This window comes from Helianthus annuus, chromosome 7 (assembly GCF_002127325.2).
Source record: "Helianthus annuus cultivar XRQ/B chromosome 7, HanXRQr2.0-SUNRISE, whole genome shotgun sequence".
NCBI classification, from domain to species: Eukaryota; Viridiplantae; Streptophyta; class Magnoliopsida; order Asterales; family Asteraceae; genus Helianthus; species Helianthus annuus.
Window position 1 is genome coordinate 7,754,718 of NC_035439.2, and position 22,223 is coordinate 7,776,940.

The 22,223-nt window shown below is 32.2% G+C and overlaps 1 protein-coding gene across 1 annotated transcript; it reads right to left on the bottom strand.

Annotated features, from left to right (window-relative positions):
- Positions 1 to 16,984: 16,984 nt before the first annotated feature.
- LOC110866444 (protein FAR1-RELATED SEQUENCE 5-like) lies at positions 16,985 to 21,390 on the bottom strand. Its single transcript, XM_022115591.1, has 6 exons — positions 21,304 to 21,390; positions 20,374 to 20,530; positions 18,911 to 19,718; positions 18,558 to 18,816; positions 17,780 to 18,343; positions 16,985 to 17,608 (listed from the first exon to the last, which is right to left on the bottom strand). Exons 1-6 carry the CDS (start codon positions 21,388 to 21,390, stop codon positions 16,985 to 16,987), a joined length of 2,499 nt encoding a protein of 832 aa, XP_021971283.1.
- Positions 21,391 to 22,223: the final 833 nt, after the last annotated feature.

Genomic DNA, 22,223 nt, shown 5'->3' on the forward strand with positions numbered 1-22,223 from the left:
TATAAATGATTATATGTTATTAACATAAAAGTTGATGGAGATATTTATACACGGAGTCACAAATATTTATATGTTAGATACATTTGTGATTGGTTATGTATAAATTATAAAAATATATATGCTTATAGTTGATAAAAAGAATATCTTATTTCATTGAGTTTTATTATAACTTGTTTTACATGACGACATATTATAATCTAATGTATTGTATTGTATGATTTGACTTTTTGCATAGTTTCTATCATATACGCTTATTATTAGATAGTATTGAATAGAACTCCTAAACTAGAGTTGTGGTTTTTATCACTATCATGAAATGGAATAAATATCTTTTGATGAGACACCTGAAGTGTGTACTCCCTAAATATCATTATCTGTTTGTAGAAGGTCATAAGATTTTAGACCGATAAGAATCATATGACTTATATATATGTAATTACTTCTCGATTGAAATTATGTAAAGAGAAGATTATTTATGTGGAAAATCTAGATATAAATTTTCCCATTTATCACATATGATGGTGAAAGATTGAAATGGTTATATATCCATGTGACGAGAAAATAATGAAAAACCATGAAACTTGTTTGGTTTTACTCTGATCCATGAAGTTAATATATATTGATCATGGACATCATTGAGAAACTTGTAAAGCTGGTTATGTTAATAATGAGATCGGCCATCAAAAACGTAATGCAACGATGATCATGTTAATAAAGAATATGATCACCACAAGTGACAAATAAAGGGAGTGATTGATTATGTGAGAATAACAATATGTGAAAGGATAAATAAAATAATACATTATTCTCTTGTATTTTTAGTCATGTATATAAAGCACATATTATCATAAACCAGAAGTTTATGGATTATAATTATTTAATTAGTTGCCATGACCGGTTAGACCACACCGAGTCGATGATGTTGTGAAACTTAACGAAGAATCAAAAGATTCTTGCTGACAATTAAACTTGTCATATTTGCTCTCAAGGAAAATTAATGATTCACCAACCAAAGTAGGGTAAGAATCCCTAAATATTCTGGAAGTGATTAAAGGAAATGCATATCCCAACATGATACCATTTAGTGTTTAAATCGATGCATCATCTAAATAGTTATCAAATCCACAACCTAAAGTTTGTGTGATTATGGCTTAGCTAATGTGATCACAAGCATATTATTCCAGATTGACATATTTATTTTGGTTGTAATAGTGAATTGGATTCCTAAGTTATTAAATCATCTTTGGAATACATGTTTTGTTGAGACAAACGCTAAATGTCTATGATTGGTTGCAAAACCTATGATCATGAGAGTAGAAGTTCATATGTTATGGACATGTTATTTTACATGCAACATTAATTCAAATCAAGCCGACAAGTCATAATACTTTCTCCCCATATCGTTGGTTTTTGGTCAGGAACCAAAGATGTCCCATCAAAGATTTTGGTTGTACAACATATATTGAAATTGATCCACCACGATGCACAAAGATGGGACCTTAAAAAGTGGTTGGGTATATATGATAATGAATAGAGCCATTGACGAGATATTTAATTACGGCTCAATTATTTGATATACATATCAATGGATTAACATTCCCAACATCAGGGGGAGATAAAAAGCAGTTGGAAAAAAAAAGAGTTGGTATGAATTATCATTGATCCTCAAAAAACTAAAAGTGTGAACCAGAAGTTCAAAGAATAACTCATATACAAAGATTAGCGAATCTATTACCAGACGCATTCACTGACCTTAAAAAGGTGATTATGTCACATATACCAACTGCTAATGCTCCAATTAAGATGAGTGTCCTAGAAGGACAACCACATGTTTGTAATAGGTCTATTGCACGTCTGAAGCGTGGTAGACTAGTCGATTCCAATAATAATATTCCTCGAAAGTTGGAGCAACTAATTAAGATGGTCAAGTCGGGGTTATATTAAAAAGGTCTCATGAAGAGACGGTAGACATGATGGTTCAAGAAGAACCTCAGGTACCTGAAACTAAAGAGATCCCGATAAGTTGTATTATGTCTAAGAAATGTATGGAATCGAAATAAAAAACGACGTCGTTATACTTTTGTATATAATATAGCAAGCGCTTGAAATGATGAAATGACGAGGATCAAGATTTAAGATCTGCCTATGAATGAAAATACATAAATGATTGGCCAAAATGGAAAGACGCAAAGTATGGCAGATTTAAATTCTCTAATGAAATGGGAAGTTTTCGTACCAACAGCCCATACAACTGAATTTGTAAAGTATGTTGGATATTAATTGGGCTGTTATGCGAATCATGTGAAAATCAAATTAAATGAGATAAGGCAAATACGATGCACAAGGATTTTCGCAAAAACCCATGATTGATTATAATGAGACACAATCTCTAGTGGTGGATGTAATGACTTTCCAATATTTTATTAGTCTGGTAATATAAAGAGAGAATTGATATGCGTCTTATGAATGTTATGTATCACTTGATACTAAAAGTTTACATGAAAGTCCCTTAAGGATTTGAACTATCAAAAATCATGTAAAATGAGTTCTCGAGAACGATTGATCGTTGTATACAAATTCATATTTGAATACGTTGAATATAATTGGAACTCCTGATGAGTATCGTAAAGCATTTAAGTGCTTATAAGGTTAGTTGAAACATCTTAAGGATGTAATACTTATGCACCAATAACTATACATAGAAAACTTGTGCCTGGTTATTATGGCATCTTAATGTACAATGTATAAGCATGGTACAATATGGATTAAATATTTAAGACATCCTTGCATATGATATAGAATCAATGAGGAGGTATATGTAATAGAACTCCTAAAGAGTGAATGCACATACATTTTTTTCAAAGTTGAAAGAAGTATGTCTATGATTGCAAATGCCTGAAGCATTGATTTCAACTCCTCAAGAATCTATCTTTATAAAGTTAAAGATAGTATGAACTAAAATAGTCAAGTTGAGTGTTGTACAACTCATGATATATTCTGATAAAGAGCAATATAAGTTTGATAATATTATCCATCTTTATCAAATGTTCTTTCTTAAAAGTTCACTATAATCGCAATTTACAGTGATGATGTCATCATCAAGAGAAACTGGCGATCTTTTAGAAGGGGAATTTTTTTTAATGACCCTAGCACAGTCTAATTATTACTCGACTTGCAGTTCGAGTATATTTGTAATCATACTTTTATCCATCTATCAAACTACATCTAGAAGATGTTAGTGGGACATTTTAGTATGTAGAGAGCTCAACCTTATAGTATGTTAAAAGTTGTTCAGATACTTTTTGTAAGAAATGATTATTATCATCTCCTACCAAAGTAGAGATTCTCATTTCAAAAGTACCATGGCTAAAGTGCAATTGTGCATTAACTTAATTGTCTAGTTATGCATGATAATATATATTTTTTTATTTGAATTTATCAACATGATATAACACATGTCCAATGAGGAGACGTTTGAATGGTAAAACAGATATGTCGATACCCTAAAGGTAAGAATGATATGTGTCTATATTTTACTAACCCATGAAAGCTAGTTCTGTTGGTCTTGTAGATATAAAGAATGTAACACAATAGTCTTGGATCTTATGGTATTTGTTCGCAAAAGGAAGCACTAGAAGCCTCACAAGAAGATTTTACAACATTACTCAATATAAAGGATTGCACTTCAAGGCATCAAACGACAAATCATTCTACAAAAGTTTTGAGCAACTTTCGAGGATGATGGACACACTTTACTTAAAGGATACATATTATAATGAAGGGGAGATTTATTCAAGTTGCACTCTTTTTCTCTTGACTAAGTTTTGTCCCATTGGGTTTTCTTAGTAAGGTTTTTAATGAGGCAACATACCTGATACAGAAGTATCAGGGGGAGATAATGCGCATTACACGTTGCACTCTTTTTCCCTTAGCTATGGTTTTGTCCCACCGGGTTTTCCTAGCAAGGTTTTTAACGAGGCAATATCAAGCGTATTATGTTGATAACCAAGGGGGAGTGTTATGAATATAAATATTATTATTGTGGTTATCAACTCCTAAAATAACTTAGCTTGTTTTCCAAGACTCCATCTCCTATATATATAGTCATTGTATTCTCTTGTATTTGATACACCTATCAATGAAATATTAATCTCTTTTTCTCTACATCCATTCTATAATGTTTAGCTATTAGGCTTGTTGTTTCACAACAGTATATACGCTTTTCTAAATATCTAGGCATTGAAATTTGAGAAAAAAATATAAACATGTGGACCATATCTTCTACATCGAAAGTTGAATCCAGTCTTCTTCATCCCCATATGCTCCACGCCATTGGAAAAAGAAACAACAACAACCACTAGAAAAGGCTTATCAACGTTGCACACTCCAAATCAGAACTCCAAATCCACCACCATGACTCCACATCTGCCTTCCACATACCCCAGATCCACTATTTTTCACAGATCCCCTTCAAATCTGCCATAGTGGATGTAGCTATCTTGCAGCAATTCACAAATACAGGTTCGATCGCCGAATCGGTCCAACCGCCCGACCGGTCAACCGTTACAAACCGGCCGAATTTTTCAAACACGATCGAATCAATGCAACCGGACCGCCATCCTTACCGATTCCTGCTTGAACCGGTCGGACCGACCAGTCCGATCCGGTCGTCAAAACAATGCTCAAAAGTGTTGGCAATTGTTAGACACTTCATGAATTGCTAAACTATTTGAAAAAAAAGGAAAAAGGTGTGATTGGTTGAGATGACATGGACCCCACCCCACACCCCCCCCTCTCTCTCTCCTGTGCTCCCTCTCCCCGCATCGGCAACCTGTTACCGCTTTCAAACCTTCACCTAACGGTAAAACCCACCGGCGGCGGTGTTACCGCGCGGTAAACCGGCTTTGCCAAGTGAGTTTGTAGCCCACTCCGCATCCCCTTAATAAACAAAAGGAAATGCTAATGATCAAATATGGTTATGTGTATCAAGGATATATTAGCTGAAGAAATATTACATATACTAAATTATAATCAAAACACATGAGCATTAAAAGAAATCTAAAATAATGTTTGTTTTGACATTTTTTTTGGTTGATCGAAAATCACAATTAAAGGAGTTTGATTTCGTAGCTTACCAACATCATATGAATTGAATTAAATCTAATTTATCTATGTTGGTCCAATAGTGAGCCATCGAAAATAAATAAATTATGGGCTGCAAGTTAGCTTAAATGGACTTCAAAAGAAATCTTAATGGACTGAGTGGGCCATTACAAAACGAAGAGTATGAAAAGAATAAAAGGGGCATCGCTAAGAAAGAGGGGATTATCTTTGGCAGACGTCTGCTGGAGATACCCCAGGTCTGACGGCTGAATTTCTTTGAGACATCGCCGAGAAGAGAGTTTTTGATGGCAGGTTCTTGGAGTTCACGATACAAGATGATGAGCATGCGGGACTAAACGCTTATTGCTTTCACCCGGATGAAGGATTGTCTCGTTTTGCATTAGACTTTATTTTTATGATTCTTATTAACGGGTAAATCTTGACCACTTGTGTTGATTTTGTGAAACGTTTATTATATTTGAATTGTTTGTCGTTTATCAAGCGTATTAACAATTTCGTTGCATTGCTAGCAGGTAGGGCTGTTCAAATTGCTCGAGACTCGTTCGATGCTCGATCGAAAAATGTTTGGAATTTGCCCGTTCGATTCTGCTCGATTGAAAAAGGCGCTCAGCTCGGATCGGTTTGAAACGAACCGAGCATGAGCAAGGTCCGCTCAGTTCGGTTCGACTCGGTTGGCTCGAATTATTTTTTAATATATATATATATATATATATATTATTTAATAACTAGATGCGCATAGTAACAATGTTTGGTCCAAGATCCGACTAGAGCCCATTTAATTATAGAATTAAAGGCTGATACCACTAGTGCATTGTCTAATAATCTAGAGTAATTGAGTCAAAATGTCAAAATACCGAAATGTGAAGCGTCGATCGATGCTCAAGTGTCAACCCGCTATTCAATTTAGAAGCACATAACCTTAATTAAAACCCCGCATCACCCATCATTATTCAAATTCTTTGTCGCCAAGACGCCAACTCCCTATGGCTTTGCTTCAATCGGTTCATTCGATTTCAAACTTCTCATAGAACAAAGGTCTACTTCAATCGATCAACGATTTATCTTTCCGCTCAGATGATATCAGTAGAACCAGTTGAGTTTTTTTTCTATTCCTTGGTATTTCGTAAATTTATACGTGTGTTCTAATTGGACGAAACTTAGGGACAAAAACTGCACTTTACTCTAAAAACTAACAACTCCATCGTCACTTTTCTATTTGTTATGTGACGCTCGATACTCGCTAAATGTTCGTTCGAAAAATACTCGGATCGAAACGCGCTCGCTCGACTTTGGCTCGGTTGAAAAAACGCTCGGTTCGGTTTGTAAACGAACCGAGCACAAGCAAAGGTCCAATCGGTTCGGTTCGGCTCGTGAACAGCCCTACTAGCAGGTTGGTAAATTGATGGGTAATTGATATAATTAAACGGGTTATGTCACACCCTCAAATCCCACATGTGGAGTATTACCGCGAGGCGTGCGATTGCTCAGGATCCAACCACTAATTATTCTAAACCGTTTTGCGAAATTTGTAAATTGTTACAGATAATACAATTAGTGATTTAATTTAGAAGTTTTCAAAAATATAACTTAAGTTTGCAGCGGAAATAAAAGATAAACCCCTTTGCAGTTTGGAACCACAATTTAGATGAATGTACAAAACGTACAACTTACACGCTCCATTTGTTTGCATTGTTCATCTGTAGTTGTACCTAAAAACCTGCAAACATGCAGTAAGGTGTCAACATAAAGTTGGCGAGTTCACGGTTTTCGTAAAAGGTTTTCCCGTTTTATCCCAAAAACGTTAATTTATGTAGTTACCATGTTATCAAAACATGTCATGGGGAGCTAACCCATATGTGAGCTTCTAAACTGTGTAGTATCGAAACTTTGACGTAATTGTTGATTTTGCCCTTTGGTCAATGTCTACCATCATTGACCGGATTTTCAGATAATAGTTCACGCCCGGCTCCCAGCACGGTGTGAGGTTGTCAAACCTAATAGCGCTAACAACTAATATCCCGTTCGCCCTCGGCGATTAATCGGTATAAATGTATAGGGACTTTCATGGTAGAGTTTCGCTTAGTAAGTTGAGACATGAATTATGAGTATCGTTGAATTACCATATTGTTACCTCGGTATGTGAAGTTCCCAAATCACCGGGAATACATGCTTTTAGTTTTAGTGTGAACTCACCTTTGCTTTGCTCGGTAGATAAAGTGTTTATCCTAAGTTGGTGAACCACGTCCTATTATGGTTACCACTTATTAGGACAGTATACAAGTAATCACGTATTAATTACACGTATCTAACACGTATTCATCAAGTAATGTACAAGTATCAACTATTGTACGTTATACTAACAAGTATACACATTTATAATTATCATCACAGTTAATCATCACTAGCATGTACACTATAAGTGTGCGGTTTAAACAGGTCATAAGACCAGTCGATGACGGGCGCCCAATGGTGTCATACATCATAGTAGGACTACTTGAATAAACTAAAATCCAACATTTATGTCATCGTGTAAGTTATTTATGAATTAATAGTATTTACTATAAGAACTAATTAAGTTTTTGTTAGTACTGATTAAAAAAATATACGATTGTTCTAAAAGACCCAAAATCGATTAACATGAGGTTTGGGTTCCAAAAATTGATTGGAGTAATCAACTCTCGAGGGGGAGCTTTCTCCTTGAGGGCGGTAGCTCGTTTCCTAGCCACAAGTGGAAAGTTCTTTGTCGTTGGTAGACAATTATGACGTCTTTTGGTATGGTTCTAGGGTGAAGAGGTAATGGTGTCACGGTAGAAAAGAGACATGGCTGAGGTGATCAAGTTGTGTAGTAACAAAAGTGGTTGATCGTCATGTTTAGATGAGAAAGGCTAAATATGTTGGATATAGAAATGTTGATGGGAAAAAGAGAGGCGGTAGGGTGTTTAGTAACTATTTTATAAATGTTAAATATTTTTTAATGTTATAACTTGTTTAAAGCTGAAAAAATAAAAAAGAGTAACCAACCACAATCTAGTAGTTTTTATTTATTTTATTTAGACGAGTGACCGCATATTAAAGCAAACGATAAAATAAAATAGGTTCCGTAAATAATTTCATAAAACATATGTTAATGTTATTATAAGTTAACTATACCTAGCCGAACAGCACTTTAATTGGTCTAGGCAGCCGCTTAGTCAAACAGAGCTGGTTGAACTGGTCGACCTTATTGCAGCAGTGGACGGGCATGACATGTGGATATGGCTGCTGGAATCGTTTGGCAGTTTTTCAGTTCACAACATAAGAAAAGTTACAGAAAAGCAGTCCTTCACCAACATTGGGATCGAATTTACTTGGAACGGATAGGTACCGCTTAAGGTGACTTTCCTGGTTTGGCAGGCCGTTTTTTAGATCGGCTCCTAACTGCAATAGATTTGAGGCGAAGAAATGTCCAGATCCCTTCGGTCACGTGTAAGATTTGCGGTGAAGGGGATAAGTTGACGAACCACTGATGTGTAAAATATGATCTATAAAACAAACCTAATTTAGACACTCTAATTTTAAATTTATAAACAAAGGGATTTAACTAAGATAACTAAACTAACAAGACGCAACTAAGATACGTAGGGGTGAAATCAAGGATGAGAAGGTACTACCAAGGTTTGGAATCTAATTCGTGACTCTAGGTTTTCTCTTGGCAATGGTAACTATGATGCAACCATATTCTAATGATGAGACACTTCTAGACTAAAGATAAGCTGAATCTCCTCCCGGTCTCAATAGCTTCTCACAAAAATTAAAAGGTCAACTAAAGCTCACTGGTATGTAGGTTAGATCACCTTCCGGTCTCTCCAACAATACTAAAGTACCCACAGACTAGATCTCCTCCCATTCTCACTAATCACAATACATCCTAGAGTGTATGGGATATAACCTAAAAAACACTTGACAAGACTTAGGAAAACAAAAAATACTAGGCAACTTAGACACTCAGGCTTGATCGGTGCGATTTAGGTAACGTTATTTGATATCAACTATAATATAAATGCATCGACTTTAGTATAAACCATATTATTTTCTCTTGTTTTTGCATTTAGTAAGTTATAGAGAAAAAACATGATACATTTATACTAGATATGGGATATAAAGATTATTAAGTGTCAAGAACGATTGGGGTTAATGAATTTATATTCAACGTTAGATGTGGTAATGCATATTAAGGGTGGAGATATAATAGGAAGTTTATTTCGCTAGGAAGGATAGGAAGTAATCATAACCGTCCAATTGCACAATATACGGTCAAGATCAAAATCAAATTAAAAACTGTCATTTAAACACGCTCTCCGGAGTTTCAGGGGTATTATCGTCAAATTTCAAAATAACCGCCGTTGATTATACACAGAAACGCTTCGAAACAAAGTGCATTACGTTTTACACTTCCATTGAACGATCAAACACATACAGAAATTTGAGAAAATCATACTCCATTGAAGTTCATGGCGTCGTCGAGAGATAATTTGAAGGTTTACATTCGAGTTACTCAAAACAAATCAGTCTCTGAAAACCCTAAATCATCAAAGAAGCTAAAAACATCAACAGCTGAAGAGAACATTGATGAACAAGAAAATATTAGCCGAAAATCAACAATCAAACAACAAAGAACTAGAAAACGCAAAGATATTTCAGACAATGGTATATTTTATCTATTTTTTGCTCTTTAACTGAATTCATGTTACGTTTTATGAAGTACAATAGACCTAATATATCATATCCGTTCCGAAAAATAGTTAATGAGTAATATTATCCCCTATCTTTACATTTTTGTTACCACAGACTATATTGCGTTTTATGTTAAAACTATGATCTAAGATACTAATGCTTCTTACGGGATTTATATATTGTGAATTAATGCGTTTTACCTAAATAAATTTGCAGAAACAATGAGATTATTATTATGATAATTGTAATCGAATTTTACTACATTGCGTTTTATCTTTGAATTTGCTGAGATACATGTGTTGTTACCTATTGCGTTTTATATTAATATAAATAAAAAAACAAAATGAGATTATGTAATGTTAATTTGGTGTGTTAAATAATATGATGTAAAGTATTGCGTTTTATCTTAAACCTGTGAATTACTGCTTTTTATCTTTATAGTGTTAGCTAATGCGTTTTATTATTAATTTCTTAATTGACATTGTTGACTAATGCGTTTTACATTAATAAATCATAAAAAACAAAATGAGATTATTTAATGTTAATTTGGTGTGTTAAATAATATGATGTAAAGTATTGCGTTTTATCTTAAACCTGTGTGAATCACTGCTTTTTATCTTTATGGTGTTAGCTAGAGAGTTTTATCATAAATTTGTTAATTGACATTGTTGACTAATGCGTTTTACATTAATAAATCATAAAAAACAAATGAGATTATGTAATGTTAATTTGGTTTGTTAAATAATATGATGTAAAGTATTGCATTTTATCTTAAACCTGTGAATCACTGCTTTTAACTTTATGGTGTTAGCTAATGCGTTTTATCATAAATTTGTTAATTGACATTGTTTCATTATTCTATTTAAAGTTAAAAAACAAGAGGAAAAACAACAACAGGAAAAACAAAAAAGGCGAAGAAAGAAAGTGGTGATAGAATCATCAGAAGAAACAGTTTCTGATTCAATGGATGAAAAATCTAGTCGAGCAATTGTTCTGCATACTTCCAATCAACAACAAGTAAATTCAGGTAACATAAAACGCATTTAACATATTTCATGAAAAAAATATATGTTTTTAACACAATTCATTGTATCAGATGATGATTTTGTTGATCCACAACCAAGAGTTAACCTGACAAAAAATCAAAAGAAGGAAAAGGCAGAATCAAAACCAAAGAGATCACAGAGGAAAGATAAAACAAAAGAACAACCAGAACAACAACCATATTATGATTATGACGGAAAAAAAATTAACATTAGATGTGCAGTCAATAATCTAAAAGATTATATTGAAGGTTTGTCAAAAGAGCAAAGGAATGTTGTTAGAGAAATAGGGTTTGAGAGCATACTAAAATTCAAGCTGCATTCAGTTCCACGGAAATTCGGTTATTGGCTGGTAAAAAACTTTGATGCTGAAAATGATGAGATAAATATTGGAGATGAAAAGATTAAGATCACAGCTGAATTCATCCAAAAGGTATTTCAAATACCAAATGGAAAAACAGAGATTGTGGAAAAACTGAGACCAAAAGACACTGATCTTATAATTAAATTCTGGCGCGGTCAATTCCCCAAAGATATTTTGCAAAGAATGTATGCGCACAACTTGATTACTTATTTAAAATCAAGAAATGAGCTTGGAAGATTGTTCAAACTGAATTTCTTGGTTATTTTTTTTACGATCATGGCGGAGGCAATGCAGAGTAGTAATGTTAATCAAAGATTCCTGCCATCAATGAAAAGTGACAAAAAAACCCAGGATTTTAATTGGTGTGAATATATGCTGACCGTTTTAAAGCGTACAAGAAGACAATGGCCTGGAAATGAGAAGCTCTTCAATGGACCTATTGCATTGTTAGCGGTATGAAATCTGATCTTTCATTATTGCTACATATTTGCTGAATGTTTGTTTAGGCTGCTTGTTTATATTATTTGTTTGTTTAAAACTAGACTTTATAAAACGCAATGTATATTTTAAAACGCAATTATCTTTCATTTTTGTTTATTTAAGTTATTTGTTTCTTTAAAACTCTTCTTTGCTTGAGTAAAACGCAATGTTTTTGTAAAACGCAATATATTTAAAGTTACAAAACAATAGTTTTTTAATTTGTTTACAATGATTTATATTTTAAAACGCAACAAATTATGAATTTATTATTTATCTAAAACGCAATGAATCATACAGATACTATATGCATACAATAAACAAGGATTTGATGATACTGAAAACACTGAAGAGTTCTCACTTTATAAAACGCAATGTATATTTTAAAACGCAATTATCTTTCATTTTTGTTTATTTAAGTTATTTGTTTCTTTAAAACTCTTCTTTGCTTGAGTAAAACGCAATGTTTTTGTAAAACGCAATATATTTAAAGTTACAAAACAATAGTTTTTTAATTTGTTTACAATGATTTATATTTTAAAACGCAACAAATTATGAATTTATTATTTATCTAAAACGCAATGAATCATATAGATACTATATGCATACAAAAAACAAGGATTTGATGATACTGAAAACACTGAAGAGTTCTCACTTGATAAAATTGATTCTACAACATTACAAGAATTTGAAGATGAATTGGAAATTGCTGCACAAAATGACGGCAGATGTCTTGTAAATGATAAAGTTAAAAAAGTCAGAAAGACTAAACAAAAAAAGAAAGATGAAAAGAATGAATTTTATGTTTATCCAAGTGAATCCGAGAATGAAAACGAAGAAATTTTTGAAGATGAATCTGAAGAAAAACATGAAGACGATGCTGAAGAACAACCAATCTCCTTACTTAAAGCTGCAACAGACTGGATTGATCAAGAGAATCAAGAGAATGTTCAAAACAGCCAAATTATAACAAATGAAACTGAGAAAACAAATACAGAAAGTGGAGGATCATGGGGGCAATTCTTCATTAAACCATCAGTAGGAAATAAAGATAAAATGTGGGTAGACAGTCAAAGCCGACTGCGTAATTTCATACCATCACAAAATCAAAGTGAAGGTCTTTCTGACATTCATTCAACAAAAAGTGGCGATGAAAATATGAAGAACATTAAAGATAAAAAATCACATGAAGAATATCTTGTGACTGCTTTGGATCAACATTTTAAAGGAATTGAAGAAGTTTTCGAAAGCATTCAATCACGCATAGATGAGATTGTGGAGGAAAATCCAACGAGTGAAGCTCTTCATAACAAAGTTAACGAATGGGTGTCATTGATTGAAAAATTCCACCATCAAGCAAAAAAGCACAAGAAAGTTAATATTGATTCAACTATGATTGAAACACCATCAAGATTTCTAAATTTGAGCCAAAATGAAGACACTGAAAATCAAATCATTTCAACACCATTGATTGTAAAACGCAATGATGATGATACAAAACACAATGAGGATAGCTCACCTCTAGTTCAATCATCCAATCCAGAAACAATCAGTGAGAATGAACCTGCATTTGTTCTGCAAACACACATTGAAAAACCTTCAATGGTACAATCATCATTTAGCGAAGAAACTCCATCATTAATGTTGGAGATTATCAAAAAGACAGATGAAGAAGAAAAAAAATCAAATCTAAAGAAATTTAATGATGATGAGGTACCATCCTTTGATTTGAAAATTTCTCAGTTGCCTTCAAATGTTGATGAAAATGAAGTTGAAGTTGATGCTACTGGACACGGTGAACAAACCGAAATTCAAGCGGAATCTGAAAAAAAAACAATCGAACAAGATGTTCAAATTACTGGAATACAAACAATGTTTGATAGAATTGAAGAACAGGATACTGAAAAGGAAATCAGTGATCTACTTCAAAACACATCATTCCTACACCCACAAGAAGATCAGTATAAAACACCTGCAAAATCAGTTCATCAAGAACAACCAACAACTGATATAAGCAAAACAGAAGAAATAATCACAAAGATGGTACGACCAGATCGAGAGAAAAATGTTCCTGAAGTATTTTGTTCACCATATTATCTAAGACAAGTAGCAATGAAGGAATCAAGAACAGCACACGAAAACAACATATCGGGATATGCGTTCCATGCAAAAGGAGAAATGATGTAAAAATTCATTTATATACACTAAAACAAAAAAACAAAAATCAAAATATTATAATTTAATTATTATTATTATATTTTTTTTGCAGGGATACTCTCTTTGAAATTAAAGAACATGCATTTCTATATAGATATGCTGCTGAAACAATGAGGCCAGGATTGGAAATCACCGGAGAAGTAATCAATTGTTGGTCTTATATTTTGAATGAAGAAGAAAAAAGAAGATCAAAAGACAACAAATCTCCACGATTTTTCTGTACTATTCGAATGCTGGTATGATATTTAAAACGCAATTTTTCTTATTCGTATAATGAAGAATTTTGAAGTTTGATTGAATTATGTTTTATAAAACGCAATAGAATTTTTATTTCTTTAATAAAACGCAATGATTTCTTTGTTTGAATGATGTTTTATAAAACGCAGCTGTATGTTTTATTAACTTCATAAAACGCAGCTCTATGTTTATTTACCTTCATAAAACGCAATAATATGTTAATTTGTTCTATTTTATACAGGCTTTACCAAATTGTGACAAGGAAGAATCTGAAAATAAAGAAAAGATGATAAAAGCATTCACAATGAACATAGAAAAAATTCTTCAAGGTGCAAAGCTAAAAAGCATAAAGGATTTTAAAATTATCCTTGTCCCGATTCTCCATATACAGCATTTCTTTGTTATATCTTTCAATCTTGAAGAGAAACAAATATTCATCATTGACAACAGTGCGAAAGAAGAAACAAATGAATCTAAATATGGAAATGTCCCTGAAAATACAGTAAGTATTCTTAATTATCCTTTTAAAACACAAATATAAACCACCTAATCTTTTTGTTTTGTTTTTTGTTTTTTTTTTCTATAGAGGGATGCTTTGGCAGCTTACCTTAAATCTGTTGGACATGAAAAAGCAGATGATATAAAGGGAATAATCCCTGTTAGAATGCAGATGAAATGGAGGACACAACATAATGGCATTGATTGTGGTATATTCACAATGCGTCATATGGAATGTTATAAAGGAGAACCGGTCGAAAAATGGGATTGTGGGTTTAACGTGGAATATGAAGTACCTGCAAATATCAAGAAGGTTAAAAACAAAAAACCAGTCAACAAGCAGACCGCACAACTTGAAGATTTAAGAAGAAAGTTCATCGCAAAGATATTATTGCACGAAATCAACGAACAAAGAGATTATGTTATTGAAGACTCAAAGACGTTTCGAGACCTCAGTGCGAAACTTAAAAAACAATCTTATGAAACTAGTTTAGATAGGATTAAAGACAGGCTTGCTCTTGCTGGTTTACTTTGATTTTGAAATGATACTTATTATAAAACGCAATGTTTTTTCATTTATCTTGGTTTTTATATAAATCATTATTTTCTTGATCATGCTAGTTACTTTGAGTTAAAAATGCTACTTACTATAAAACGCAATGTTTTTTATTTTAAAATATCAGTTATTTTTTTGTTATCTTAAAACGCAATATGTATCATTTAAAAAAATTAAATCATTATTTTGTAAACAATTTATACAATTATATAAAATTTATAAAACGCAACATTTTAATATATGCTATTGTCTTTTTAAATTATTACAATGTATTAAAATGCTAAAAACTATAAAACGCAATATTTTTTCTAATTATTCTTTTCCAAACATATAACGCAATATATTTATAACGCATTGATTTTTTTTTTAAATTTATAAAATACAAAAAACAAATAAAATAAACTGATATCTAAATGACAAGAAATGATTAGACCAAAAGCCTTAAAAAGCCTTTTAGATTCCTGATATAAATACTGTATATATGATGGAAATATCAATTAAAAGAAAAAAAAAATAATCATTATTATTATTAAGACAAATTGATTCAAATTCCTCTACCAGTAGATTATATAAGAACAGAAACCCTAAACTATTTTCACATTTCTCTCATCATACACCAAAAAACACCAAAATACCCAACACACACAAACCCTAAAATGGATAATCAACAACTATCAGTTTGGTGGGTTAAAAGAGGCAATTTCTTTCTTCAATTCCTTGATGGAAAAAAAATAAAATACCATTCCGTTGCTTCTGTCCTTCAAAACTGCAATGAAAATGTTTTGAAAAGGATGAACGAAATAGGTATACCACCTTCTTGTTACACAGATCAAACAGCCGCACTGTTCAGAATTCTACACAAAAGATATGGTAATCCGAATCAAACAGAAATTGAAGATGCCCAGGTTACATCTTGGGAGTTCATTGAAGAAACTTTCAAAGTTTCAGTGACTTGGGACGATGGTGAGGTGGAGATGTATGACCCAAAGGACATATCTACCAGTGAGGATATAAGTTTTTTGAAGCAGTTATCCGAAATACCAATCATCAACAACTCTGCTAGCAAATTTGCAGAGAAGCTTCAAAACGCAGTACTCTCACAGGTTGAACTTTGGGTTGAATCTGAAAGTGATGAAGAAATCCCTGATGGAAGCTTAGGGTTTTCATCCGATGAAGAAACAAACTTTGATCCATGAAGCTGATCATGCTAGTTATTTTTGTTATTTTTGTTGCTTGAAAAAATCATCTTTGTTTAGAACTATCATTATCTATATAACGCAATGTTTATTATATCTACTTGAATTTCTTGTTTAATTTTATGTTTAATATGTGTTACAATAAAACGCAATAATAAAAAAAAACATATTAAAGTATATTGTTCTATCTATAAAACGAAATAACAATATACTGTTATCATAAAACGCAACTTTCCAAAAAAAGCTGTCATGTGATTTTGAAATCCCTTTTGGAATCTTAGTGTTGTCATCATTTCGTGTTTAATTTGTTCTATGATCTATGTTACAATAAAACGCATTAATCAAAAAATACAATTTAAATTATATTGTTCATGTATAAAACGCAATTACAATATATTGTTGGTATGATAAAACGCAATTAACCAAAACATACTGATAAATATGATGGATATTATAAAACTCAGTAATAAAATGAGATGAAAAATATACATCATAAAACGCAATGACAAATTTTTTTTTACTTATTGATATCTGATTTTGTCAGAATTTCTATACATAATTACATTGCATTGCTAGAACCTATAGCATTAGAAGAAACCTTATCTTTACATGTGCGACTGTTATGTCCTTTTTCACCACATACACGGCACGATTTCTGGATCTTTGATGATTTCTGAATTGCAATCTCACGATTTGACTTGATCCTTTTTTGTACACCGCATCCTTTGGTCCTTATTTTGATCGGCACACGAATAATAGAATCTGATTTTTCTATGTTCCCTCCAATTTCAGCAAATCTTTCTTTGCGACTAGGAGGCGGCGCAGCAACCATAACCTCATCCGCTTTATCAATATAACTTTTAATATGATCCCTGTAACGACACAACTCATCTATATCGCCAACCAGCCTATTAACCACATACTCATTTGCAACAACGATTTCTCTATAAACTTTATCAATTTCACTATTCCTACCAATTTCATCAAACCGAATATTTGAATGATTTGATCCAACAGAAACAACATCTCTCATCCATCTTCTATGAACATATCTTCTAGGAAACTCATTTATATCATCATACCGTAAAACGTAAAATATATGCCGGCATAATATACCAAATTGTTCAAACCGTTTGCAAGAACAACTTATTGTTAATCCATCTTCTTGTTTGCTGTATTGCACCTGTAAATAAGATTAAAAAGCTATATAAAATTAGTGAAATTAAATATAAAACGCAATGAATCTTAATTATAATACAGATAAAACTATATTTTCATATAATGATAAAACGCAATGAATGATGGAATAATAAAACGCAATAGATATTTAAAAATATATAAATTTAAAAAATACCTTCAAAAAAGATGTGCATGGCTGTCTGAAATCCTTTATTTCAAAATATTGAACATCACCCACAATATCAAGAGACTTTGACATACACTTTGTAATGGCAGCATCAATTTCAATCTGAATATCCTTAAAAATTGTTTTGGTGTATATTTCTGATGCTTGTTTCTCCAATACAAAGTCACTCCAGGGCTTAGACTCAATATACCTTGTATCATGATCATTCCTCCTATGCTCATGCCTTTGAATATCCATTGCAGTCTCAAAATGAGTGAAAAATTCAACAAGTGTACATCTTGGATTGCAAATCTGACCAAAGAAGTAATTCTCGCTTTCACATCTCGAAGTAGTACGCATAAGACCAGCCAAATCCTCTCCATGGTAATAAGCAGGAATCCAGTCAAATCGAAGATCGTACATATCTTTTAACCACTCATGATTTTCCAATCCAAAAGTAGACATTATTGAATGCCACTCAGTTTCAAAATCTTCTGGACTAATAGTATCATTCCAAACAACATGAGTCATTCTTGTATTAAAATCAGTGTTTGCAGACAAAACAGGACCAACCTGAATAAAAAAGTAATAATATTATAAAACATAAAACGCAATAATTTAAAAACAATATATTGAAAATGATAAACATAATGAATTGATGGTAAAACGCAATTGTTTTGTAATTCTATTGATAAAAATATTTGGTGATCTTATTGTATAATACATAAAACGCAATAATAAAACAATTAAAATTTCAGTTTGTTATATCATAAAACGCAGTTAATACCTTTGTCTTCAATTTCTCCCATATGTGCCACATACATAACCTATGCCTACTTCTTGAAAGTACATCCTTAATAGCTCTCTTCATTGCAGCATCTTGATCAGTAACAACAACTTTAGGCTCACTTCCAAAAGCATTAACAAAACACCTTAAAAGCCATCTATAAGAATCTGCAGTCTCCGAACCAAGTAATGCACCACCAAATGTGACATTCCTATAATGATTATCAATACCAGTAAATGGAACAAAAACCAAATCATACCTGCATAAAAAACAAATTAAAAAAGCATTAGAAATTAGAACAGAATGTATAACGCAATAGAATATATAACGCAATAAATGAAAAAAAAACTTACTTGTTTGATTTATAAGTAGCATCAAAACCAAATATGTCACCAAAAACTGTATAATTTTTTTTTGATTGCTCATCAGCCCAGAAAAGCCCTTTCAATCTTCTATCTTCACCAATAACATAATCACATGTGAAACCCGGACAGCATTCTTTCTTCCTAATAAGACGCCTAACTACCATTTCTGCATCATACTCTCCGATATAAAGATTCAAATCCCTTCTATAATTCTTACAATCAACTTTACTAGCACCAACTTCACCAAAACCACCATACATTGTTTTCATAATATTGAATGCTTTAACAGGTCCAATATTGATTGCTGACAATCCAGATATAAAACTTTCTTTCACATAATCGATACTTCGTGCAGCCGGCAAGAAATGAATATCTTCATCTTCCACAAAGATATGATTATGTTCTTCTTCAAAGTAGTAGATTTTATACATATTATTGTTCTCTAATATTAATTTCACATGAGCATTGCATCCAACTCTTTTTGAACCTCTATTACGTCTAACAATCTTTTTACTATTCTCAACTGAACCAGAATCTATTTCTTTGCTAACATGAAATCCTTCTTTTGAACAGACAATATATCTTATTTTCACTAAACCATTTACATTTGTCCAAGAGGTATTTTTTCTTGCAGAAAAACCTGCAGCAAGTGCATATCTCTGATAAAACGCAAAAGCCTCATCAAATGACTTAAAAAACATTCCAACAGCAGGTGTAATGGATCCATTGACTTTAGGTTTGAAAAACTTTCTTCCACTGTTTATGCATACACGTTCCTCCCACTTGGAAATGTTATCTGAAACAATTAAAAAAAACTTTAAAACGCAATTCATCTTACATAATAAATGTTTTTATTGATAAACCAAAAAATATATTAATAAAAATTTAAAATTCAAACATTTAAAGTTTATATATAGACTAATATGGATAAAAAGCATAAAAAGCAACAGCTTCAGTAAAACGCATCATATGATCTGAAACACTTAACAAATAATCATAAAACGCAATGCATCCTATATAATAATGTGTTTAATATTAAATCATAAAAATAAGTTAAAAATAATATATGAAATACAAACCTTTAAGGTTTGTATATGAACTATTATCTAAAAAATCATAAAACGCAATACATTCAGTAAAACGCATAAAATGATGAATAAACAAAACATTGTACAACAATAACAGTTATAGACAGTTAAAGCTTTATATAACATAAAAATAAAAGTTTTATATTCATACAATTTAATTAATATCATAAAACGCAACTCTTCACTAAAACGCAATAAATGATGAAGAAAAAAAACAAACAAATTATGTTTAATTATACAACAATAACTATTAAACTTATGAAAAATCAAATATTACTTACAGAACCACGAATTATAAAACGTAAAACAAAGAAATTCAGAAAAAAAAAACAAAATTTTACTCCGAATTGAAGCTAAACATACCAGCAGAGTTTGAAGAAGACATTGAAGTTATCGAATTGACGAACGATACAAGATTAATGTTTGAAAAGAGATGAATTTGCAATCGACGGTGATTTAGGGTTACAGAACCTTCAATTATGTTATGAGAGTGATGAACTAAGAAAAGAAGTAACAGAATCTGTAATTGAATTAGAACGAAGATATGATAATGTAAAAAGACGAAAATGCCACCGCGTACAAAAATTTAAAAAAATATGATGAACGGCTAAGATTACTTCCTATACTTCCTAGCCAAAATAAACTTCCTATTTGATCTTTACCCTGCATATTAAATGTAATTAATCTAAATAATATTACCATATTTATTTATTTATTAAATATAATTGTTCATGATTTTGTACAGGGAAGTTGGCATTGCTTTTGTGGACTAAGAATTACATGATGAGCATGGGCTTCAAATTGGATTGTATTATAATTGGGCTACATTGACTTTGAGGCTTAATTAGTATTCTTTGAGTTGATAATTAATTCAACACAATGAGGCTCATTAGGCTACATGGTACGGGGATGATCCTCCAAGGGAGGATGATTCGTTACATCATCGCCACATCGCCTTTCTTGGGAGAATGGTCCATCCCACAATTGTAGTGGAAATGGGAGGATGATCCTAGATGATCCTACCCCACCACTTTTTTTTTTAATCTTCCACTATTTTTAACATTTAATAAATAAATTAAGAAAATATTTTCATTAATATTGAAACACAATACATAAACTTACAAAAAAAAAACATAAACTTAACATTTATCAAATAAACACTAAACTTGTTACAAAATCAATAACTACAAAACCTTTGTACCCAATGTTTGGTGGTGAAATAGAAGGACCATTCTGTAAATACCTCTAAATTAAATAAAGGACCATTCTGTAAATACCTTAAAAGCTACCTACCAATATCACTCTCTCTATCTCTTCATCTTCTCCAAGCTTCTTGTTCACAACAATGGCTACTCTTCTTCTTCTACTCATTTTCTCCATGGTTCCTCACTCAAGTAAAAGCTTCTTTCTTTCTCATTTTTATATGTTTAATTCAAAAAAAAAGTAAAATAATAAAGAGCATTTGTTTTGTCCTCTAGCGCCCCGTCCTCAGCGTCTTACACTCGTCGTTCATGACGACGACGGGGGGCCCGACATGGTGTTGGCTTCGGCGACGGTCCAAGACGGAGGGGGACGTTCCCCCATACCCTCTAGCCTTAGAAAACAGGTCATGATTTTCTTGGACATTATTATTAGACGGCAGCCTTTTGGAGAATCATTATTCGCAAGTTTGTGATCGTTGTTTGGAGGATCTCTAGGTTCGTAGTTTTTATGGCTGAGCACAGAAATCAAAGCAATAACATGACAACCATGCGCAGCTAATTTCCTATGATTTTCTTCGGGTGTAGGGTTTGTTCTAGAGAACTTTTATATTTTATTTTGACTATATTTTGGGAGTGAATTTGTTAACCTCTTAAGTTGTATAAAATCCATTTGTGGGTTTTCGCGTCAAAAATTTGATTTTGTTGATTTGCTCATATTATTAATTGAGAGTTGTTGCATCGAACCCATTAAATTTAGATCTTCAATTGTCACTGGAGTAATAACGCACGTAGTCACCCTCAATGACTTCGCATTAGTTAATTAGTTTAATTGTTTTCACCAAACCCGAAGCCAGGAGAAGATTATTTTCGCACAACTGTTTTAAATCAAAAGTTAAAGTTTGTTGCTTTCAAAGCCACTCGGCAAAAAAAATATCAATTTGTTTCTTTTAATAATTAGCAATTTAATCTGCACTGACCATCAATTCCTCGTGATACGACTCGACTTTCCAC

Excerpts from the sequence above, each read along its gene's own strand:
- LOC110866444 (XM_022115591.1), bottom strand. The coding sequence starts at position 21,390 with ATGGAGAAAATGAGTAGAAGAAGAAGAGTAGCCATTGTTGTGAACAAG. Across the intron at positions 18,817-18,910 it reads GCTACTTATAAATCAAACAA|GTATGATTTGGTTTTTGTTC; the intron begins GTAAGTTTTTTT and ends TTTTTTATGCAG. Across the intron at positions 18,344-18,557 it reads GGGAGAAATTGAAGACAAAG|GTTGGTCCTGTTTTGTCTGC; the intron begins GTATTAACTGCG and ends TTTTTTATTCAG.